Source organism: Opisthocomus hoazin, chromosome 8, assembly GCF_030867145.1.
Source record: "Opisthocomus hoazin isolate bOpiHoa1 chromosome 8, bOpiHoa1.hap1, whole genome shotgun sequence".
Classification (NCBI taxonomy): domain Eukaryota; kingdom Metazoa; phylum Chordata; class Aves; order Opisthocomiformes; family Opisthocomidae; genus Opisthocomus; species Opisthocomus hoazin.
Window position 1 is genome coordinate 66931090 of NC_134421.1, and position 25428 is coordinate 66956517.

General features: G+C 43.7%; 1 protein-coding gene across 3 annotated transcripts; it reads right to left on the reverse strand.

The window, feature by feature from the left end:
- Positions 1 to 649: 649 nt before the first annotated feature.
- On the reverse strand, positions 650 to 16494 carry PRPF18 (pre-mRNA processing factor 18). 3 transcript variants are annotated; one of them, XM_075429189.1, is made up of 12 exons: positions 16395 to 16468; positions 15660 to 15698; positions 15309 to 15386; positions 15157 to 15183; positions 12382 to 12486; positions 10600 to 10713; positions 8685 to 8831; positions 6958 to 7026; positions 5716 to 5856; positions 5153 to 5224; positions 2578 to 2733; positions 650 to 1015 (listed from the first exon to the last, which is right to left on the reverse strand). In XM_075429189.1, exons 2-12 carry the CDS (start codon positions 15663 to 15665, stop codon positions 935 to 937), a joined length of 996 nt encoding a protein of 331 aa, XP_075285304.1. In that variant the 5' UTR covers positions 15666 to 15698; positions 16395 to 16468; the 3' UTR covers positions 650 to 934. The 3 variants fall into 3 exon arrangements, with proteins under 3 accessions (XP_075285304.1, XP_075285302.1, XP_075285303.1); XM_075429187.1 differs by lacking the exon at positions 15660 to 15698 and having other exon boundaries at positions 16395 to 16494; XM_075429188.1 differs by lacking the exons at positions 15157 to 15183; positions 15660 to 15698 and having other exon boundaries at positions 16395 to 16494.
- Positions 16495 to 25428: the final 8934 nt, after the last annotated feature.

Below are 25428 nucleotides of genomic sequence, written 5' to 3' on the forward strand. Positions count from 1 at the left end.
CGCATGAATTCAGCCTAAGATTTTCAACCAGCACCACTAACAAAGTTTCCATATTTCACTGTTTATGCAGAATTAGACAGCATCGTTTCTGTGAGTTTCTTCACCATTCCCAGTCAAGACACACAATGGTAAAGATTCGTGGCTGCTACAAATACTGTACGTGGTCATGGGAGGTCCTAATTATTTTCACTGCAATGCCCAGCAGACTGAAATTTTCTCCAGATGTATAAAAATGGGATTTGAAAGCCTCAATAGCCATAAGATTACTTCCCCCAAGCCCAGAAGGTTTATATTAAAAATGTCGTTACAAAAAAAAAAAAAAGCCCAAATCAGATGTACTGAAGATCAAAAATCTTTTGCATTGAGACTGGCTGTATTTTTCAGCTGAGAAACATATAAACCTTTTTTTTTCCTCCTGATAAATACCACATGAAAGATTAGCCATTAAAGTCTTCATATTTACAGAAATAACCAAGATTCCGATTTGACTGCTTCCCTCTAATCATCTCCCCACATCAGTCTCTTAACGGGAAAGCAGCCAAAGAGCTCCACATACGCTCCTTGCAGGGCTGAGTCTCACCTAAAGCTCCAAGATGTGGGAAACAGTCCAGACTGTACAGTTCCCTGAAGAACGAACTGAAATAAAGGCAAGGGTGATATTCATTGTCCCCTAGTCATTGCCCTGGTCATACCCCCTTCAAAAAACCACCCTCTTCTGTATATCGGATGCGTTCAGCACAAAGCACGGATTTTAAAACAAATCTAAATAAATGGGGCTTGTAAAAAGGAAGCTGTAGAAAAATCTGCTGCTTTATGCCTTGTCGCAAAGCCCACCCTAGGTTCCTGTCGGTGTTAAAGCACAAACTCTGGCTCTTCAGTCCTCTCTGGGTCTTGGAGATCAAAATATGAGTCACGCCTTGGACGCTGCAGAGCCTCATAAAGCGTTGTACTCCACACATTTCGATGGGTCCGTCGGGAAGTGCTTCTGGCAGATGGTCATGAGCCTCTTCAGCCCCTAGGAATTAACAAAACAAGGACAATTCTGTAATAAAACTGCAGCTGTCTAACAAACCTAACAGTCTACAGTATTTTTAAGCTTAACAAGAAGAATTCAAAACAAACGGCTGCTATTTTGGGGTTGTTTTTTTTTTAATTTGTTTGTTCTTCCAGTTTTTAAGTTTCATGAATCTTCTGCTTGTGAAGTGCCAAGACATCTCCAATATTAGAGAGTCTGTGGCATAACTGAAGAGAATACAGATCCAGTCCCTCACAACAGATTCATAGTGAAGGATTACAGTAATGCTTTAATCCCACTTCACCACCACAGGAGAAAACAATGCTATCACAAGAAAAGATATTTAAAATAAACCTGAATATTAAAAGTAATTCTACAGAGCAAAGAGCAATTTCTGACAAGAAACAAGCTGCACAGCTATGAGAATAAACAAACAACTCCTCCATGGTGGCACCACACCTGACCTACACCGTGGAGGCAACTGAAGAAGAGATCAAGAAGAAAAGCAGAATGTTGACTTTTCAGTTCTTTCAAGGCATCGATGGCCAAAAACCAATGCGACCGAACCCTGTGATTGTCTTCTTTCATGTCACGCGTGAAAGTCTAACAAAGAAGAAAGAAACTGCTGTGTCAGTGGTGTAATGTAGCAGTGACACTGTATTCCAAGATGGCAGAGTCACGTGCCTGTCATCAGACACTCATCATGGAAGACGGACGGCTCCTCACTGAAGGGAACGAGGATTCAGCAGAGGATGCTTTGGCCTTTTCAACGCAGGTAAGTCTGGAAAATATGTCCTAGCACCATAATGACTCCTTCTGCCGCAGCAGGAAGACACCTATGTAACCCTCCTCTGCCTCAAGCTCTGAGCTCCACGATGCTGCTCTGGAGACTTCGGAGTTAAGCCAGAAGGTCTTTAGCTCAATGAAAGTGCAACTGGCAAGAGGTAAATGCATTTAACAATACAAGGAGAGAAAACTTGTTTCCTCACACCCATCCACCCACTACGCTGAAACAGAGAAGAAAACCACCACTGCTATTAATTCCACAAACAACAGAAGTTCCTGACATGACTATGAATATGGTTAGGAGGAACTGAACCTGGAAATTGGAGCCCACACTGTTACAGAAACCTGTTTGAAAAACAAATGCATTTATCTAGTTGCAGAAATAGTCAGAAGGACTGTATCTCATGGTATTAAACTCCACACATGATGTTAAAACCAGGAGTTAAGCAGTGAAGGAACTCAGGAGAATAAAGCATGTCTTCACAGCTACTTTGGTGTTCACACAGGATCACAATAGTTAAGACACAGATTAATAATTAATATAATTAATAGTTAAGACATAGAATCCATTAGATTCCATTCCTAGCCCAGCACTGAAGAGGATGCAGGTCCAGGATGAGTGACCCATTAAATGGATGTTACACTTGACCCAAACTGAGGCAACTGGCCATTTCTAGGACCTTTCTACCACATCACCTGTAACGATGAAACCGGTGTTTCTCAAAAATCCCCTCACTTCAAAAGCAAACCTGTTGGATTTCCAAAGCTAACGTTACCTGAATATACTTCCTTTGAGTTTCATCGTTGAGAACGTGGGCTACGTGCTTGGAGAAAATCTTTTCACGACCTGTTCGAGCGTGGATGCCAACCATGGTGACACCAATAGGCCAGGGAGCATTTCCAATAGCCATCTGAAGATAGGCATCGTTTGCCTGAAGGAATACAGAGCACGCACACTTAGCAAAACAGCAAGCACATCAGAAAGCTGAGCATTTTTGCACCGACAGATACAACACCACATATTCCAGTCTCTCTGAATCAAGTGTCATTGCACAATATTAACCAAGTTTACAACACACCTTCCTAACATGATTCATGCTTATGCTAAACTCTGAGGGAAGCAAGGACTATGGACTTCACCTGATGAAAGAAAGCACTCGATAAGGCAGTCTAATATTGATTAAAACTAAAGTTACTGGGACTATTTTCAACTCAACCTTCTCAGGTTGCCATAAGCCTTTCTGCTGTAATCATCTTTACAAGCCTTGCCGTTCTGGTTGCAGACTAGATCAGGGAGCCTGGCTGTAAGCGCAACCCACTGCAGGCTCACATCGTGCACGCAGAACTGAGGTCACCCCACACACGGGAGTGCACTGGGGCTTGACAGCTCTCGGGGAGAGAAATGAGCTTCCAGTGAGACTGAGAAACACCTCTCTATGAAACTGGGTTAAACAAGCACGTTTGTAACAATGTTTATCAACAGAGCAGTAGCAGCACTAAATGAATCTGATATTTCCCAATCAAGGTAGCAGATCCTGTTTCTTAACATAAAGCTGCAGCAGACAACATCCCTGGGGAAGAACAGGGATAAAACCTGAAAGGAAAATTAATAGAAAGAAATGGAAAAAGGAAGAGAAGTTGAGAGGTTAAAAAAGCCATAACAACTGAGAACCAGAAAGTGAGGGGGGCAGACACATACAAGCAATTACAGAAATGCAGCTTCAAGAAGGACTTGGAGCAGGACATTCCTCCACTGTTAGCGAGCAGGTGTACGACTCATTAAGAGAGTTCATTTACCATCTCCTACTTAGAGACTACACACTAAAGTAGCAATCACAACCAGAGGGTGCCGTTTCCTCCCAGTCGGCACTGCGCAAACTGGGAGGTGAATAAGGAACAAGGCAGGGGGTTGCAGACAGAGCTGAGAGTAAACCAGTAGAAGGGACAGGACTTGGTCTTCACCTACATGAGGCAGAATCTGAACAGTCTTAGTCAAATACCTATGTGCTGACTTAAATATAGTTTTGAGATGAAACACAGTATGTGAACTTGCAATTAAAGACCCTTCCAGCACTGTCACAACAGAGTTAATTAGGGTTGAGTGGACAACTTGCATTCTGGCATTTGCCTGCTGTCACATGCTGATTTCAAAACTTAAATCTTTCAAGCATTTTATCTAATGGAGCAGTAAGAATTTGTGGCTGACAGTATTCCTTGGCTGCACAAAGCAAAAAAGTACAGAAGACAACAGCAGGCAGAAAGAGACAAGTCTCTTAGGAAGCAAAACAGAAAAGCATATGAGTATTTTTAAAAGCACAAAGCTCATTAGCCTAATTAGAAAAAAAAAACCCAAACACTTCCAAATGTACACTCAACTCCTCCAAAATCAGTCTGTGAAGTTTACATAAAGCCAAGCACATCCAAGAGAGAGGGGCACAGCGGATTAACCCACAAGATAAACCACATTCCCGCACACTCACTACTTTGTTTGAGAAGGCATTGGAAAGGGAATTTCAACATAATGGTAACAATCAAAAGAAAAAAAATGCCTCAAAACAAAACCCCACTATCATATATCCCACACTTTCAGTTCTACTTTCAGATGATTTGGATTAAACTTGCCTTAAGCCACCTAAACTTTTTGCAGTAACAAAAGCAGGTTTGCTTGCTTACTTGACAAATTATCCCAAGTCCTCACAAGAATATAAGAAATACTAGAAATCTGAAGGCAAAACACGGCTTAATTTCCTCTGCATACACAAGCTGCTTAAGCAAATGCTATCAGTATTTGAGTTCCACTTCTGCAGGCAGCTACAAACAAAACCTAACACTGCCTTTGATCTTGTTTGCCAAAGAACTTCTGCCTCCTCCAGTAAGCAGAGTTTGTCCAAAAAGCTTTTCATTAACTTACCTCAACCTTACCAGGCCAGCTAATGTGAGCATAGCCAAAGAAAGGGACAATGTCTCATATTCAATAACTCACTTCACCTCAATTAATTCCTAATTAATTAATCAACACCCTATTACTATTAATTCAATACCCTCATTTAACCTTACAACATCAGGTTTCCCACACAGGATTCCTCTGCAACTTAACATAACCATTGCCGAAAAAAAAAAATCAAATCTATTTGTGCTTGCAAAGCTCTGCAGTTTCACCAACCTCAGAAGGTCTTCTGACAGGCTGTGGAAAAGAAAACACTATCTGGAGCCTAAACCTTAAACAGCCATTTTCCATTTTGTTTGAATATATGTTGTATTTCCAGCTATGTATCTTCAAAATGCAGAAAAATGGGAAATGTATTAGAACCAGACAGCCTAAACATACTGGAAGAGTACAAACAAACATACCTTCACATATTCTCTTTGCAACATGAATTTAATAATATCTGTTATTGATTCTTTGATGTCTGCAGGAAGTGTCTACAGGAGAAGAAAAAAAAAAAGGAAAAAAAAAAAAGACATCTTTACTTCAGAATAGCAGCTCAGGAAAATCATCCTACTCAGCACTTCTACAAAGTTTAGCAGCTACCCTAGCTTCAGGACTTTAACAAAGGAAAACATCTTTGTTAGATGAAGGATCTGAAGCAAGAGAGGTTAAGTCGTTACACCCAGTAGCTAGTGGCAAAGTGCAAAATACATTCCCAATTCTCTACCACATCTGCAACCCAGTGAACAGGTGATACATACAGCAACACCTGGAAAAGCAGTGGTTAGGCAGAAGAATTCACTGGTCAAGATAAAAAGGTCAGAACTGGGAGTCATAAGCTCTAGACACAGAAATCCTAACCAACTCATCCCCTCTTCTTCAGGGAAGATAACATCACCTTAGGAAAGGGCACTGATCACTGGCCACTTGGCAAGCAGCAGTTAAAGTCAGTCTTACAGCACAGCGACAGTTAAAAGTGATTCACCCTTTTCCGAAGTTTTCTGAAGAGCGGCCTCAGGTACGATTCTGTCTGCTTTTGAGTGGCACTGTTCAGCTTCCCTTGTACTCCCCGTTTCACGTAGTCTTCTCTGGCGTTCAGCTCCTTAGCCCAAACTCCAAGAAGAAACTGGATGAGGAACAAGCACATTTATGTCATAGTGCCATCTAGTGACGTGCTCGGCAAAAAAAAGGGAATGGTGGTTTAAGCCATCAAGACAAAATGAGTTTTTCGGACAAATCTGAATTAAGAAGGCAAGAAGCCTTTTTCAGAAGGATACGCAAGGAGAGATAGCAACAATCCTCCTATCATAAAAACACGTGGGTGAGGGGGGAGCATGTATAAAAAGGCATGTACAGAAAACCTTAAGGAAACAACAGCACAGGTATCGGTGCTGAAACAAAGGACGGGGATGTAAAAAGAGCAGAAATCCAAGTAGAAGACGCTGATGTTTCAGGGCAATTTTTTCAAAAGAGCCTAAGGAACGGTGAAGATCACAGTGAAAATTCAACACCCCAGAAGGCAAACATGTCAAATGTACCTTCTCTCCACCTGGAAAACAGTTGAGCTTTCTTCGTCTGATCGCCCGGTCCAAACTGGATTAAAATGCCTCTGTATCTTAGACACACAAATAAAACCTTCGACTCTTGCTGTGACTTCTGATCATCACAACAGTTACACAGGGACTGGCTGACTCTAATTAGAGGCAATACAGGCTCCTTGCCAGGAAACAAGGAAACAATTTTCTAGTATCCACTTGAACCTGTTTCCTTAGCAAAGCCAGTGGACTTCCTTTAAAATTCTCTTACTTCACATAGAAGTACCAGGTGACATTTCATTTCAGCTTGCACTGTTCCTGGGGAAGGGAGGCAGTGACTCCTCAGAAGTTTTTAATGCCACACTAGTACACAGAAGCAACTACATACAACTGCCTCAATTACCATACGGAAATCAACCCATTTTTATTTTGTCTGGAAAAGCAGGACCAGAGTTTGAAGAATGCTGCTCTCCCAACAGCTCTTTCCCAGGTCTAGTAGAAGTCACCATCGTCACTAACCAAGGCTGTGGAGTGCCAAGCATTTAAAAAACACCACATCTTAAGCATTATGTGTGAGCTTTTCTCTCCAAGCAGCTGAATCTATCCCTTTTATTCATGAAATGTAACTGCATGATAGCAAAAAAAAAGACACAACTACAGAATAATTAATCTACTACACTAGAGTCTGTTACCTTCAAGAACTTTGTTATGATGTCCATATCATAGTGATCATCACCCCGTCCTAAGGATTCTCCCAAAGCCTAGAAAAGGAGAAAAAAGGCTATTATTTCCACGTTGTCTAGAAGTTTGCCACCACCAAGCAGAGCATGGTTCCCTGCACCGTGAACTGTAATAAACTCCACCAGTAATCCAAAACACCGGTTATGAAATGGAACAAAACAGCTATATATGCTACCAAGATTCATTAATCTATTAAAAACATTTAAGTCAAAAAGCCAATATTATTATTTCTGAAAAGTCCATGCAACAGTAATTTTTCATTCATTAACTACTAAATTATTGGCATAATTAGCAGCTGTCTCACAGCACTGTTAAGGGGAACTGTGGGTGCAGTGCATTTTTGCCATCAATTAACCTAATTATTTTGTTAAGATGTTTCAATTCTCTGATGTACTGGGGCTTTTTACTATTTCATTTAATTGTAACTGTGAAATTAAGGGAACAAACCTAAAAAAAAAATCCCATCCCACAAACCCGCAAAAAGCCCAGCAGTATGCTCCGACACTAGCTTCCTGCCAAAACCTCAAAACTGTTAATACTAACAGCAATATTTAGAAACATTTTCCAGTAGGTATAGCTGGATTTATAAGCTATTTCCATTGTCCTCACATTTCCAAAGTGAGTTTTGTTTTTAAAAAATCTCCTAGTTTTGGAACCCAATTGAGCATAAGCCTTTACGCTCAAGGGAATGCAATTAAAGTAGCATAAAATTAAGTCTGCGGTGTTTTCACACTTTTCAGAAAGAGATTATTTCCGTGGCTCAAACCAAACCTGCCCTACAACCCCCAAGAGGGGATACTTTGAAAACTAACACATCCATAGAACACAGCCCCATTACAATTGGTATCCATTCTGGTACTACAGTTATTTTGAACCAGAACCCTGGTACCCTAACAAAAAAGCCAAAGACCACCTCCAACTAAACTCTCAGTTATAAATCAGATTATTTCTTAAACACACTTTTGGAAGGACAATATGAAGATTAACTCCTGCAAAGAGTTTTGAAGATTAAGGGTAAAAGTCTTCAGCTCAAGTTAATGGGCTTTGCAAAATACTACCCTATGCTGAACGCATTTCATGGCACTGATTCTCCGCTCGCTTACACAGAAACCGTGCTATTCTTCCAGAACATGGCAGTCATTTGCACTGAAGTTTGAGACATATTGCCTCTGCACTTCTTATATTTTCTGTGATCTGCCTACTACTGACTTCCACTTCTTCTTTGTCCTGGATGTTTTTATATCATCCTTTCTGTGTGTCTATTTTTCAGAGTCCATTTTACTTGTACAGGGAAAATTCACCAGTTCTAAGCTCATTACCCTCTCAAATACTCATTGGAAAGGCTTTAGAATTTATGACCAGATAACGTATTTTTATTGAATTCTCTACTTCCAAACCCCCTGCAGAGGGAATCCCAACTGTATCACTTTCCTCACAGGCAACTCCCGGCCCCTTTTTGATGAGGTGTTGTAAACAAAGACCCCTTGAGTTTTCACGTGTCTGCTGTAGGCACCTCTGGTGCACCTCAAGGCTTAGAAACCCAAATTTCCTAACAGAGCATATTTAAGGATACTTCAGGATGCCTAAGTTAGATGTTGAAAACTAAACAATCCTAAAGCTTACTCACAACAATACACTACATCTAAAATCCCTTAATTAAAATCTACCCATCACATACTTCTAGTTCTTCAATAGTAGTATTCTCCTCATGGACTTTCAAGTCATTCTGTGAGTCGTCGTCTCCTGCTTCTTGGCCGCCTACAATTTCGTTCAGATACTGCTGGTCAATCTTATCCAAAGCAGCCTTCAGGTCATTTCTCAGGCCCTGGAAAAGATAAGAAATTACTAATATACAAAAAAGTCTCAAGTAAATCAAAGCAGTTCAGAGCTGTCCCTGTGAGCATCCAACTTCTGTTTAAGAAAAGCCAAATTCTGTAAAAACATACATAAGGGTTTAGGTTAGTTGTCTGAATTTAAATGGAATTCAAGGAACAGTTTCTGGGTTGCTTCACCACTTAACAAAAAGCAGGTGCATGAACTTCTGCAATGTTCACACCTATAAAAAAAGACTTTTTACCATATTTTTACCAGAAAACCATGGAGGACAATCAACTTCTAGGACTTGAATCCTCATGACACTTTCTCCAAGCAATGCACTGAACAACCCCAAAACAGAGAACAGACCATAATCAGCAGCAGCTCTACAAGTCTTCACATCTGCTCTGAAAAGAGCTCTAAATAAGGTACGTAACACTCCTTGAGTACTATCACATGAAACATTTATGTCTTCCCCTTATCACCAATGACTTAAACATAGCAGAATGTTTTATATAGATTAAGTGTTTAAAATCTCCTACTCTAGAATAGGTGTTTAAAAAAAAATACATACATGGCTTCAAACTGATGCTGCAGTTACGAGCTGCTTTTAAACAGAACAAGAAACTCTGCTCAGTCACAGTTAAAGGACTTGCATTCTTATCTTAAGACATAAAATATAAAGCTCTATAAGGGAGTACGACATTGCTTATCTTAAGATAAATTCAGCCACTCCACTGGGAATACATATGTAGAGTTATTTCCCCTGTTCCATCATCATACTTGACCGTCTGAAGCGTTTCTATTAATCCTTCAGCAGTCTAAAAATGTCTGAACCACAAACTGGTTATCCTGACTATCCACATTTTCACCAACACGTAGCAACAGGAGAGGCTGAAACATGTAACAGAAATCCAGCACAAACCTATCTGTGAGCTCACAATTTCCTAATACTCCTACTACTGTCGTCAATGTCACTACAGGGAAGCTTTCACTAGCAGATTTTTTATTAAACTTCTAGATCTGTTTGCCTTTTTTTATAAGACTTGAAGAAGAAAAGGCTTTCTTTTTCTGGGCAGCCCCAAAGACATTTCAAACAATTCAGTTTGCCACAAATTAGGGAAGAAAATCCAAACTGTCACTCTCTTAGCTAGGTTGCAAATTTGGTTAATGGTGAATGCAAAACAAACCCCAATTGCATCTCCTCACTTCACTGATCAATTCTTAAGACAAGACGAATAAATCAGTTAACTATGACATATCTTTTAGTCAGTTTTTGAATCTATGGCTACTTTAAAGGGAAGTGGGGAGGGGGAATTAAGTTTCCCTAACAAGTTATAGCTCTGAAATCAAGGGATGTGAAAAACATACCAGAAAGCCAGGATGCAGTCATCCTCTTACTCGCCTGCACCTTCTCAGGAATGCACATAATCACCACACAGGCTAGTTTTAACAGTAAATGACTGACTTCTCTGCTGGTTAAAAAGCAGGTAACAGCGCAGGCTGGGGTATTACTGGCACCTGGAGACCCCTTTTTCAACTGAAAAGGGCCTAGGATTGAACTGCCTAGCGTAAGGAATTGTAACTGTGCACAAACTACAACATTTAACATCCTTTCTCAGGCAATAAATAAGATGGAGCAGATACTTCTCTTTGCTCTCTACCACTCCTCCCTCCTGAAAACTAACAGTTACTGAAACTGATTTTCTGCAACTTTTACAGTGTTCCTCGCTGGTTATCCCACTACAAATGAGTAACTAATAGCTAGCCAGTCTTACCTTGTTCACTTCAGGTGCAAGAATTTCTATCTTCCTCAGGCGCTGAAACGCATCATAATCTGTTTCTCCAAACAGCCTGATGGGCTCACCTCTCTCTCGTAACCTCCTGATAACCTGAAAGGAATCAAAGCACTCCCTTATGCAAACTCGTAAAGGAAGCAAAATAAAATTCAGAATGACAGAATTATTTACTTTGCTTAGAATAACAAGCTGAGCTGGACTGGAGAGGAAATGGCAATATTTTAAGCAGTAGAAAAATGTTCCAGACACTTTAAATATAAAATTCCCAGAGTACTTCAGTGAAAGGTCATTCCGAACATTACCAATCTAAATTTTGCATAAAACCCCAAGCCGGCTGGTAGAGCCTAACTTCTTCCTGCTCTGACTTGTTTAAACAAATACACAGAAATCATCCCTCTGGCAGAACTTAAAAACTGTTTTCAAAATCACAAAGGAACTTGACAATAATCTCACTCACCTACTTGTCCAGGGCAATAAAAATACTCCCTAACTGGGCTGCAGGTCATCCCAGCATATCTGCAAGACTGACTGGCTGATAGTATTTGCCAGATGCTTAAGGATGAGAATTAAGTCCCATAATCTAACACAATAATTACTTTAAAACCAGATATAACAGAGGTATAACATCCTCCCTCAGCTGCTCTACCAAAACCTGAACTTTATTCTCCCAACTCTTTATCTCACGCACTGTTTCTAAATCTCTTCATACTTACCACTATTCGTTTAGTGTCTCAAGCAATAGGCTTATTGCTGTATGAATCACCACGCAATATTCTGGTGATCAAAACAAGGGCTTACACTTCAGTTCATACCACCACTTCGTTATACCAATAGACTGCCTGGACAACAAGAAACTAAATTAACTGGGACATGAATTCATTTATTCAGTTCAAGGGTCTTGGTGTATGTTGGCAAGCATTTGACCAGCAAACGTATCACAAAACCAGGGGTGGACACAGTGCTGGCACAGCAACACCTAAACCTTGACCAAAACACACACCCAAGCAGATCAACAGCAGTGAGACAGCGTGTATTACACAGGACACGCAGACCAAACCTCAAACCAAACATGAAACCAATAGCCCACATTACAAGTCCTGTGATATACTCCTGTAAAAATAAGTATCTTACAAAATTAAGGGGACATGTGACATCCTTGGATGATCTGAGCTCCAAATTACAGTATTTCCAAGATTAGAATTTATTCTGTACTTCTGAACTTCCTGCTTCTCTTCCACTTTGTGGTATAGATCTGTTTGTGAACTCACATTCATATAGGTATTTTTATCCTTAGAAAGGACAAAGAACACACCAGCTGCTCTGGCTTCAGGACTTTTTCTTCTAGAAATCAAGGTGAACTTCCAAAACTTAGCTTCTAAATTTAGATTCAGACCAATAAGCTACAAAGAAAATAAGGGGGGGGGGGAAATCTTGAAAAAAGTCAGCACACCACCTTCAGCATAACCCAAGAATCAGGGTACTATTTCAGAAGTCACCTGAAAGAGCTGTAAAATGTTATAGCACATCTGTGCACATCCATGACACAAAGAGGCTCTACCAATTTGTACCAATCTATACATTCAATTGGACAGCAGATCCTTGATGAGCAAGAACGATTAATTGTTGACTGTAAAAATGGAGGCTTATTATTTAATACTAACTGCCACAAAGTACAGCTCACTAGAAAAAGCAGCCCTAGCAAGAAATTTCAGAGGCATTTCCTGTAAACTCAAGTAGTCTGTTTATGATGATTGATTTTACCTCCTGTCTGGAAAGGGTCATTGGTAACTTTTCTTCTGCCAGTTCGAGTTCCAGTACTGGATTTGATGAAGTCAGTGGTTTCTCCTCCTCTTCTTGCTGCTGCACCTACATTCAACAGACATCGTTACCAACGTGCCAAAGGAAATAAACCCATGTACTGATAGCAATGTGAAGATACAGAACTCTGGAACACAGATCTTAATAGGATAATATAAACCTTTAGTTTCATAGTTGTTATTGTCTGTAATTGAAATTCACAGAACAACAAAAGCTTTTAGAAGTATCAGTATTTACCTGACACTTCTGCAAGTTGCAGAAAGCAGTCTCTATGCAAATGGAAAGGACAAATGCTGAAGTTTGGCAATCACGTTAGTAGGCAGATGTCAGCACTGGTGCCAAAAATAGCAAATCCACCCTCTGCCTGTTGATTCCTGCCCCTGCTCTACCCTCCTTACCCATGCAAAAGTATTTGCAGCACTATATGATGAACCAGATGGGGGAAATCATTCAAACAGAAAATAATCTGGCAAGCACAAAGAAAGGTACTCTTCCCAGCCCACTTAACGTCCTCATCCAGCTCAGCAGGCAGTGGCACATGCATGGACACAAGGGCAGAAATGAAAACCCAAGGGCAGGGAGAGAGTGGGGCCGCTTATTTCAGTGGCAGTGTTAGCTTAAAATGTTTGTTACCTACAGTTCAGTGAGCTGAGCACAGTTAGCAGTGATCCATGGTTTCTGCTGCGTTTTGAGAGGTACTTGTTTGAGGTAATGCGTCTTTCTCGCATGCCATAGTTTCTTGCAGGTTGGAAAAAACCTACAAAAACCTACAACTCCTCACAGCGACAGGAGCTCATTAGCAACTCCTCTGAATCTAAAAGAAGGTCCCTGAATCAAACAGAGCTTTCCTTCTTCATTACCCAGTATTTTAATAATGCAAAATAATTCTTTGATCAAAGCAACTTTATCATGTAACTACAGTTCCTTTCATAAGCTCAAACTTGACACTTCTGACAGCATGAGCAGATTGCTGTTGGTAATACTCCTATAATAAGGAGTTCTTGCTAAAAGGGAAATGCTCCACTTAACCCTACAGCTCCCTGTAGCATTCCCTGTGCATGGGCAGTACGTTGTCATTTCCAATCTGTAATCGGGTTGATCAGTTTGATGAATGCACTGGACAGATTTTTTTAAAGAAGCTTTTCTATTCTTTCAGGCCCATGTGCTGGTCTTGCACTCTGGTGTCAGTATGACTACGCGTGGATGCAAGGATCCAGCCCCGTGGCTCCAGCTACAGGATTCAGTCACAAATCCACATTCAGTGTTACACTAGCAAAGACAGAAATCAATCCTACAGCCACAGGGGTTCAGAATGAGCAAGGGAAAAACAATCAAATCAATGCTTAACACATAAAGGAGGGGAAAAATAAAACGTCCATCGATGCAGGAAAGGGGGAATAGACAGGGGACAGAAAATACGGAATAACTATGTAAATATGTACGTAAAGAAATACACTCCCATAGCAGAAGGATACGTACAAATTTTAACTTACAAACATTCTTGAAATCATACAGAGACAGCAGCATTGGGGGGATCTGGGATTGATCCGTTTTGTCAGCTGGACTCCAAGTTACAAGCAATGGCTTTACCCCAGTTATTTTGGTTTCAGTGCTTTCTTTTTCAAGCAAGTAAAATTATTACAACTTAGTAAGTCTAAGCAAAGCAAAAAAGCACCTGAATTTAGAAAGAAATCAGTCCATATTCCTCATCTCATCAAGGCAGTAAAGATCAAATGTAGAAATCTGGGAGGCTCTAAATTTAACAAAGCAACTTATTTTAAAACCGCTTTCAGGGTTACAACTCAAACCAAAACTGGCGCTGCAGCAGCACAGATAACGGCACTTTAACGCCATGCGAGGCCCTGAAGAATTCAGGCTAGTGCGCAAGAAGCACCATGGAGTCATTTCCACTTGGAAGAGCGACTGGATTCACAGAACACTTTCTCATGACTATATGCTGCACGTTCTGAGAATCATTTTGGCGCTGACATTCAGATATTCTACAGACCAAGGTTTCAGAATAAGTCACTAACTGGGTAAAATTCAACTGAAAACAAAGCTCCTGTTTGCGCCCAGTAACAGCAAACAAGATTACAGGCCTCTGTCTTCCACAAGGGAACGCACACCCCCTCACATACACGTATAACCAGGCAGGCAGGCAGATGCACACACTTGTAAAAGAAAACAACGTTCTTTCCATTTCAGTAAACTATCGCCCTGATACCATGACAAGGCAGATAAAGCCTTCCAGATCACTCATTTGTTTCAAAATGCACCCTAGGTTACCAATTGTTTTCCAACACTTTGCCAGCAAGAAAACAAATGCTGGTGTCGCACTCTTTCAGTGCTGGATGACTGATGGCCAAAACCCAAATATACAGTATGGATATTGGCATATCTCTTTAATATGCACCCACGCTATACTGATTTCTTTTGGACATTTTGACAAGACCATTAAAATTATCTGAATGGATAAAACTATCGAAATGCACCCATTTTTTCCAATAAGAGGGGGGAAGGTGGCTCTATCAGATCCAGTGTTCATGCCTAACAGCACAGTTTAAAAAGAAAGGAAGACAAGCTTTGATCCCAAGCCACTTCATGCTTTCCACAAAAAAGTAAATAAAATAAATAAAAGCCAAACCATAACACAAACTTAAGTAGCTGTATATCATGCATATCTTTTCCTGCATTGAAAATGGTTTTGGAAACTCATACCTCTCCAGATGGCTTCTCATTTACAGGCTAATGTATAACATTAACAGATTGAACAAAGAACAACAATTATCATTAACAACATTTATACCTCTGATAATAAATTGCAGACTTCAAATTAAACACACAGATTCCTGGAAGAACAATTACCATACCTTGTAGCCACATCTCTCAAAGTAGGCCTCCTCTTCTTTTTTAGCTAACTCACTGCGTTTGAAATATTTCTTATTTCCCTAAAAGAGAGAAAAACTGTTAACAATTTACGGCTTCACATACTTGGGCAAAAATGGCTCAAACTTCCTTACTTGATTTGGTGAATTCAGCTACATCCTTTCACAGAGATGGCTACATTGTCATGTAAAGGGAACTAGTTGGAAGCACCTCTGAAAATCAGCAATATGAAGTGACTTCACAGCACAGAGGCATAAGCAGAATTAAAAGCACAATGTGTTCACCAGCGCTTTAAAGAAAACCCATTTGTCGTCACGTAAGGCCATGGTACTCACTAGCATAAAGCTTCACTTCAGACGTGCAGAAGGCCCAAGCTGGAGTATAAGAAAGTTGTTTAAACAAACCATACAAAACATGTCATTTTACACTAAGTCAAGGAGGTGAGAGAAATCACTTTTGTACAGAGTATTTTGGAAGTTTTCTTGGTGCATCTATGTAGAAATGTGTTTGATAAGACCCCTCCAGACAAACAACAGCTGGCAACTGTGGCCACGCTGAAGCATTTCCCTTGATTAACAGGAACTATTACTTCTTCCTTCATACTCCGCTTGCCTGACCTACAACAGCCTCCCATCACAGCTCCCTACTTCAACCACTAACGCCAAAACCTACGCTCAGACACCCGCGGAAGCGCTCCGCTTTACTGCGGGTGTTTCCAAGCTGAGGCACTCGGCACTAAATAAACCGGCTCCATTAGGCAAAGGCACACAGCGAGGCCCTGCAGCCGGGCCGCTCCCAGCCCCAGACTCCTCCCTGATCCCACCGCGGGCCGCCCCGGCTCCTGGTCCCCACAGCCCTTCCCGGGCCGCCCCCGACCCTCCCGAACCCCACCGTGGGCCGATCCGGATCCCCTTACCCGAGCCCCTCTCCCAGGCCGCTTCCTCTCCCCTTCCCCGGGGCCGCTCCCGCCTCGCCCCCGCGCCGAGCCGCCACCTCAGGCCGTTCCCGCAGCCCTCCCCCCCGCCTCCCCATCCCGGGCGGTTCCGGGGCCCCGGCCCGGCCGCCCTCACCCCCACGAGCTCCTTCTCCTCCAGCTGCTGCCGCTTCCGGCTGATCTCCCGCTTCAGGATGTCCATGGCGACCCCGGCCGCCAACAACGACGAAGACGGAAGTGGCGGAACAAAACAACGGCGTCACTTCCGGGCGGCCGCGCCACGCACCGCGCCCCCTGGTGGATGGGAGGAGCGGCAGGGGAGGTTGGTGGTGTTAGTGGGCGATAGCGGGCGATAACGCGACAGTGTGACTGTGCACGAGGGGAGCTGTGATGGCTCAGCTGTCCGGGGAGGGCGGGGGGCTGCTCGCTGGCCCCAGGGAGGGAGCGGCTGAGGGAGCTGGGGCTGTTTATTCTGGAGAAGAGGAGGCTGAGGGGGGACCTGATTGCTCTCTACAACTGCCTGAAAGGAGGGTGCAGTGAGGGGGGTGTTGGTCTCATCTCCCAGGTAACTGGGGATAGGACGAGAGGCAATGGCCTCAAGTTGTGTCAGGGGAGGTTTAGATTGGATATCAGGAAGAATGTCTTTACTAAAAGAGTGGTCAGGCACTGCACCAGGCTGCCCAGGGAGGTGGTGGAGTCCCCATCCCTGGGGGTGTTCAAAAAACGTGTAGATGTGGCACTTGGGGACATGGTTTAGCAGGCACGGTGGTGTTGCGTTGACGGTTGGACTCAATGATCTTAGAGGTCTTTTCCAACCTGAATGATTCTGTGATTCCATGGTGGGTGTCAGTCTCGTCTCCCAGGTAACTAGCGATAGGATGAGAGGGTACGGCCTCAGGTTGCGCTGGGGAAGGTTTAGATTGGATATTAGGAAACATTTCTTCACCGAAAGGGTTGTCCAGCCCAGGGAAGCGGTGGAGTCACCATCCCTGGGGGTGTTTCAAAGACGCGTAGGCGTGGCGTGGTGGGACATGGTGCAGCGGTGGGCTTGGCCGTGTTAACGGCTGGACTCAGTGAGCTGGAAGGTCCTTTCCAACCTCAGCGACGCCATGAGGGGGTGACAGCCCTGGGGAGCCGGTGGCCTGGCCATGCGAGGGGCAGCTGCCGCGCGGGCAGGCAGGATGCCTCCACCGCTCCCCCGGGGCGGCTGCGGAGGCTTAACAACGCCCCGAGGGAAATCAGAACCCCGTCGCTGGCTCCACCGTGCCCTCGGGTGAAACGGCACCAGCTGCTTCCCCACGTGCGGGTGTTCAAAACCGCCCGAGGGACGGGAGAGGTTTGTGCTCCCCGTCCCCTGCGCCCGAGACAGCGCGTTGGGGTTGAGGTGCCATGCCTGGTTGCTGCTGAGGCAGCTGGTAGGGACCGAGCTCCTTCACTGTCTATCCTCCAGGTAAAAACTGCTGCCTTTGTTCGCCTGCGTCCTTGTCACCAGGCGTAGAGCGTTTGTGACACAGGTAATAACGAAATCTCATATTTTGCTTGCTTACATGTCTTTATCCAGTGATTGCCGTCCTGCGGCATGTAAAGTCCCAGAGGTCAAGAAAGATGTCCCCCTCCCTGGCAGTGTTCAAGGCCAGGTTGGACGGGGCTTTGAGCAACCTGGTCTCATGGAAGGTGTCCCTACCCATGGCAGGGGCGTTGGAATGAGATTATCTATAAGGTCCCTTCCAACACAAACCATTCCATGGTTCTATGATGAAAAAGCTTTGAAGAATGAGTAAAAACAGCCAGTTCTCACTGTGCTTAAATCCATCAGGGCTACACCTTCGATGGAAGTGAAGGCCACCAAACAGTGAAGGGTGAAAGTCACGGTAGCTTTAGCTCTGTAACTCAGGAGCAGCCTGGCTAGTGGCAGCACCTCTGTCTCCTCTAGCCTCATGCACACGGCAGCTTCTGACTCCTTAGGCCCTCTCAGATTTTTTTTTTTACCTTTAGGTCCTCCCAGATTATTTTTTTGCCATTGTAAGCTCCATTGCTCCAGTAGCCCCATTGTAAGCTCCATTGTAAGCTCCATTGCTCCAGTAGCTACTTTGGAGGGCTGTAACCACAACTGGCTTTTCACCTAGGCTGGATAATCTGAGCCGTGTGCCGTGGCTCCTTCTTGCAGAAAATGGCCTGTTGGTTTAAGGGTGTTGTCTAAACCCAGGCTGGAGGGGTGTGGATTTAGAAATCATGCCCTGCTTTACCTCAGGCTTGAACGCAATCGCTTTGCAATGAGGAAACAGGAACAGTCCTCCGATGCTTTTTTGTAGTTCTTCTAAAAGGAAATTATTTCACATCTGACAGTGAAAGGATGCGAGAAGGTCTCAGCAAGAGAGGCCTGGGGGGATGTGCCCACACTGGGGTAAGGGCATAAATTGTGAGGCTGTAGGGATGCTCTGTGGGGGACTTCATGGCAAATTAGTCCAAATGCTCGTGTCCGAGTGCCAGCTGCCCCCTTCAGTTAACTGCAGTGTAGACATAACCTTAGACCTTGCTTCACTTCCTGCTCTGGTTTGACATTACATCTCAGTTGAAAACAGTGCAAAATGAATGAGGAAAGCCAGCTCACACACAGGATTCACAAGAATGACACAGTTACTCTGAGGTGATACCTAGACCACAGATTTCCCCATTTATAAAAATCAGAACAAATCAACACAGTGGCAGGGAGGGGTATAATGGACAAGGAAAGCAGCTGAACAGTTTATGTTGGTAAAACAACTTTGGGTAGGTTTGAAATTAATTCTGTACCTCTAAATGCCCAGGGAAGTTGTGGAGTCTCCTTCTCTGGAGATATTCAAGACCCGCCTGGACAAGGTCCTGTGCAGCCTGCTGTAGGTGACCCTGCTTTGGCAGGGGGGTTGGACTAGATGACCCACAGAGGTCCCTTCCAACCCCTAACATTCTGTGATTCTGTGAAAAGGTGTCCCAAAGTTCACTAAGGATGACACAACCTTCCACGACTGATTTGGTGCCCTTCTTCCAGTTCTGCTGGTTCTGTGCTCTCTTGCCTCCAAATGAAAGCATCCTTTAATGCAAATCCCCTGTCTGATCAAGACAGCTGTCCTGTCCTGTGGAAAACAAGTGGCAGTCTACGAAGTACAGCATCTCCCAAGAGAATTGCTGTGTCTATGCAACTATGTATGTATGATGGCTCTGTTTTTCTGAGGGCATTCACTGATTTCTGCCTGAAGAAGGAAAGGGGGAAAAAAATATTTGTCATCTATCGCCTCGAGATTTCTGTTTTCAAAGAGATTAGAAAATCTTCTGATGTATAAGCGGTGGTGCCTTCTCTTTCTTTTACTGACAGCTCATGAGGAGACCCGCTCCAGCTCACTCTCTGACTTCCAGGATGGCAAATCTGTTTGACTCCTCTTTGCCTTGGAGTCAGGGCAACATTTTCTGAGGGACGTAAATTGTTGAGATGGTTGGGTCAGGTCTGGGCTGGACTCTGTTCAAAGCTGCTCTGTTCCTCAGAACATCTTCCTGAGGGTACATCTATGCCGGCAATTCGTTACGGTCCCTGCCTGCTCCATTACGGCTCTCTCATTCTTTGAGTGTCTCCATCCACACACGCTACTTGGCTGCAGGGTGGATATCTGGAACACGCCTTGCAGGACAAACTCGTGGTGCACATGAAAGCTCACACTGTGAGCTCCCTGGACCATGCAGTGGAAACTGCTCCTCCACACTGCAGGAGGGTTTCTCCGAGTCTCCCTTGCTCTGAGGAGCCCTTAGGCTGTAGAAACCACTTAGCAGTGTGTTACAAAAGTGGACAATACCTTCCCTGTGCCAGTCCCTCATCCATGCAATGATCCCTTTGATGACATCAGTGTGTAAGATGTTTATAATATGCAAAATGGATGCTTTTCCAAGCTGTATTTCAAACTCTCAATTTATTATATACAGAATTACTCTACTCATTAGAGTGAATTAGATCACTGCTATAAATCCTTAGCTTGACTCTTTATTTTCTACTGCTCCTGTTTTGCTTTTTAGGGCAATACTGCTGCTTTGGTACCACGATGGCTGCGTATTTCTGTCTCACATGTGATTAAGAAATGTTATGTTTGCTGTCAGGGCTCTACTCAGGCCATTAAGCTCTACCAAAACTACTTGCAGAGTCTTGAGATCTCACTGCAACTGAGCTTGGGTCTGGAAGCAATGGCGTTACTCGTGTTTTTCTTACATCCAGGTTTCCGCAGACCTCTGGAACAACCCCACAGAGTTAACCGCAAAGCTACTTTGAAGTAATTCGCTTCACAACATTCCATATGAAATCAAGACTGAAAAGGGAAATCTAGAAGTTACTAAAAATCTTGGAACATTAGTAAGAGCCTTGTAAGTAACAGAAATACAAGCTTAAAACATACATGAGATGTTTCATTTCAATTTCTTGATGATTAAGTGATCGCTCAGGTTTATCTGCTGCAAGCCAACTGTCGACGTACAGGAATATTATCGAAGGCGGCTCAGAAATACGATGTTTCACTCAAACAACCCAGATGTCATCTGTTTGCCGAGTGCTAAAGCTGATCAGAATTATTTCGGTTGCGCTCAGTCATTGTATTCAGTTTATATTTAGCTGTTTTCAGGTTGTATTCAATATTTCATGTGCATCCAGTTTCACTTTTCTGTTTGATACTAAAAAAGGGGAGAACCCAGCTCAGCCAGCGTGTGCTTTCACTTGCACACAGGAGGCAGAACTGATGCCTTACAGCTGACCGAGATTGCAGAAGAACTCATTTCAAGTAACGCAGGGCACAGATCACTCTTGGGAACCTTTTTCAGATAGGTACACTGTTCCTTTTATTCATCTTCAAAATACTATAACAAAAAAGACATTCAATAAGATTGCCTTTATACCATGACTAAATACGTGCACTTCTGGCAAAGGGAGCTACACATCCAGTCTCACTCTTTTTTTCATTTATTAAAGCAGTCCTTAACTTTTTGGAAGGGATTAACCCATCCGGTTCCCCATTTCCTGCCTCCACGTTTACTTAGTTTGTGTACAGGTATCTCCAGCTTGTCACATCCACAGGTCACCTTCACATGCGCGACAATTTTTGCTGGTAGCACTGCTGTTAAGGTTTGTAAATTGTTCTACCATTCCTGCACTGGGGATGTGGCCATCCCCTCCATATAGTGAACTTAAGCCATTCATACTAGGCTTGCTATTTCTCATTTCACAGAATCACAGAATCACAGAATGGTCGGGGTTGGAAGGGACCTCTGTGGGTCATCTAGTCCAACCCTCCTGCTGAAGCAGGGTCACCTACAGCAGGCTGCACAGGAACTTGTCCAGGTGGGTCTTGAATATCTCCGGAGAAGGAGACTCCACAACCTCCCTGGGCAGCCTGTTCCAGTGCTCCGTCACCCTCAGAGGGAAGAAGTTCTTCCTCATGTTCAGATGGAACTTCCTCTGCTTCTGTTTGTGCCCATTGCCCCTTGTCCTGTTGCTGGGCACTACTGAAAAGAGTCTGGCCCCATCCTCCAGACACCCACCCTTAAGATATTTATAAGCATTTCTAAGGTCCCCTCTCAGCCTTCTTCAGGCTAAACAAGCTCAGCTCCCTCAGCCTTTCCTCACAGGAGAGAGGCTCCAGTCCCCTCATCATCCTCGTAGCCCTCCGCTGGACTCTCTCCAGTAGCTCCTCATCTTTCTTGAACGGGAGAGCCCAGAACTGGACACAGTACTCCAGATGGGGCCTCACCAGGGCAGAGTAGAGGGGGAGGACAACCTCCCTCAACCTGCTGGCCACACTCCTCCTAATGCACCCCAGGATACCACTGGCCTTCCTGACAACCAGGGCACACTGCTGGCTCATGGTTAACCTGTCATCCACCAGCACTCCCAGGTCCCTCTCCACAGAGCTACCTTTCAGAACTGTATAAGCAGTAGCGCACAATCTCCAGGAGGTCACAGAGTGAGAAACACACAGCCAGAGGGAAGATCGAAGAAGTTGGGTGTAGCGTTCCACCACAGGTGTCCAAAAGCCACCGGCAAAGAAAAGAAAAGCTCACAGGTGAGGCAATGGCAGAAAAAAAAGTTCCTGGCATTTCTAACCAATAGAAGTCTTCAAAAGCATATGATATTTGTGCGTCGCTAGGGCTAAAAGAAGCAGGTGGCATTTTAATTTGGTTTGTTTTCCTTTTTAAAGCTTCGCTTGAGTGGTTCTCGCGGTAAGTCAACCCCTGTAGTTCCTGTCTGCCAGGACAGACCTCTGCAACGCACTGTTAAAATGCTTAGGAAAGTAGTGACATCCATACAGCTGTTACCGGTTAGTAAGGCTAGTGTGGCTTTTAGAAACATGCTTGACATAACTATTTGAATTATAATTATCCTCTGGTTTTGCTAAAGGAATATTTAGATGAATTGTTTAGGTTGTCTAAAGGATGCATGGGTCAATTCATATCCCAGCAGCTTTATTATCTGTAAAATTGGGGTGGTGTAAAAACTCATTATTGCTTCTATAAAGCTTTCATTTAAGAACAGCTAATTATTGCCAAACTGGCTGGTACAAGAGACATCTGAGGAAAATGTTGTTATTTCAGGAAACAGTATTGGTAACTCCGCTGTCATCAGAGGCCCTAATGAATCAGTCCCAAGGTGTCACTGGGGAGACCGTGATCTTTTGACAGCAGTGGCCATTTGTGACTGTTGAAGAATTCAAAACGCCTTGCAGGAAAATGATCGTGGTGCTTTTTTGTACGTTGGTATTTCTGTAGATGTTCTTTCCAGCACTTCAGCAGTACAGGGCAAATGACGTTAAGCGGGGAACATACCTACGCTCAGCAGCAGCCTGCACTACAGATATCCAGGCAGCAAGCTCCTTCCAGGAAAGATGCAGTAACAGGACTAATCCCTGCAAATGCCAACGGGTTTGTCCAATTCCATGGACTGAGTTCTAGAGCCATACCATTGTCTTTCTCCTCAGCCTTCCCCAAAGCAAGGTCTATACTTCACAACCCTCGTTTTTGAGACATTGTAGCTGTATTCAAATTATAGGTGAATAAACATAACAGACAACCCCCCAAACACCAAATAGATCTTGCTGGATGGTAGAAAAGCTCATAAAACCCTCTATTTTTCTTCTATGTGTACAGAAGATAAATGGTTGAGCATAAAGTATTGTACTTCTGAGTTTATTAGCTTCTATTCAACGCAGGCAAGAAATCTTTCAAAGTTGTTACTAAATGATCATACTTCTGTGTTGTCGGTTTGATCCCTGCAGGATGTGCCCATCTCAGAGAAAATACCCATTCAGGTGCATTGGCTGCCTCAGCAGAGAGGTCAAGGATTGAATGGGTGATGGAGTCTTCAATATCTACACATCTCTGAAGGTAAATCCAGAAGGGGCCACATTAATGAAAATGCTGCTGCATGTATCTTACTGCTTAATAAAAGCATGATTTTCAGATGTTGTCAGTCTCCAGCCTGACACAGATATTAAATTCACATAATCTGTCTTTAAAAAGTGCATGTGTGAGTAGATTTTGAACCACATTGTACCTTGCAATGAAATTTCATTTTTTTGGAACTGAAAAGCAGCCAGGTGGTTATGAATGTGTCTTAAGCTATTTCTCCAGCCTGAAATGGAAGTACTGTTTGAAAACATTTAGGGAAATAGAACATCTTAGTAGGAGCTGCAGCAACTTTTTGTGATTTTAGCTTGCATCAGTATTCTGAGCTACAAGGATTATAATGTAGTAGAGAGACTCTCATTGGGAGAGGGGATTGAAAGCATCAAGGCAGCAGCCCTGTGAGTTGACAGGGATGCTAATATAGCCACGGCAGAAGTTTAGAGAACAGATCAGAGCAGCTGGGTGGGCTGATAGAGAGGATCAGGGCAGCCCAGAGGAGCAGTAAGAGGATCCAAATAAGTGGATTAGTAGCATACCAAAGCACACACTACTTTTAGTTTTCAAACTCCCATTGATTTTAGTGCAAGTGCATTTACTAATGTGTGGCAGGAGAAACGGAAGAAGATCAAGGCAGAATCGAGACACAGAGGGCAGGTCCCTGTGGCAAGCTGGAAACGGCGAGAAGGCTGGGCTGGGGAGGCACGGCATAATGTCCCCACATCAGTCTCAGTCAGGACTTAAAGCAGGATGGCTGTTGTCTGGGCTTCTTCATCCCGCAGCCCCAAGGAGCTGTCTAAGTTGCTAAATGCTATTGTTCCCGCAACTGATTCCGCATTCATTTTCCGTCCGTAGCTGCAGTGACTAACTCCTTCCGCGGCTGCAATCTTACACGTGCCTTCAGCTGCTGTGATTGAAGAAAACCGACATAAAAATGTAGGTGTGGTTAGCAGCATAACCCTCTTTGAACTCTTCCTAGCAGGGGACTCACTGGGCTGCTGCACCCCGAGCTGAGCTTGCTGCAATTTGTGCCTGTAGCATTCATCAGACATGGGACCGCTTACGCTAGCTGGGCTCAGGCTACCACGATTAACATCGACTCCTGAAGGACCCAACGCCCAAACATGCCCTTTCCTAGAATGCCAGCCTGGCTTTACACTTCATCTCTTCAGACAGAGGTGGTAGCGATGCAAAGACACATCCAGACTAAGATTTCTAAGCACCGTTACCCTTTATACAGCACAAAGAACCCAAAGTTCTAGGCAAAATAACGAGCCCTTCTCACGTTGCCCTCAGTTCTCTTGAAGCATCTTGGGTTGTGAGTGGAAGGCAGGGCAAAACTTGTGCAGCTTGTGATTTCTCCATGTTGCAGAGAAGCACAGGTCATGCATGTACATGGGCAGACTTCTTTTACTCTTCCACGTTAGCTTTCATAAAAGCATTGCTGAGACCTTTCCTTCTTTATCCTCCAACCACATCTGTTGCTCAGACACCTCCGTCTCCCCACCCACCCCTCCCAGAATTCAAATCCGAAAATTGGTTTGTCCGAGGGAAGAGTTAACACCTTAGCATCCAATTAACCTACAAGTATTTGATCAGAGCGGATGCCCATCAAACTTTGACTCTTAGGCTACACTGCCCTTCCTTGCAGTCTGAGTCCAGGCTACACATAAAACGACAGAGGAGAGGACAAGCCCAGCCCTGCAGTCAAAATGGGGGTTGCATTCTGATACAGAGATAGACAGAGGGTTTGTAACCACATA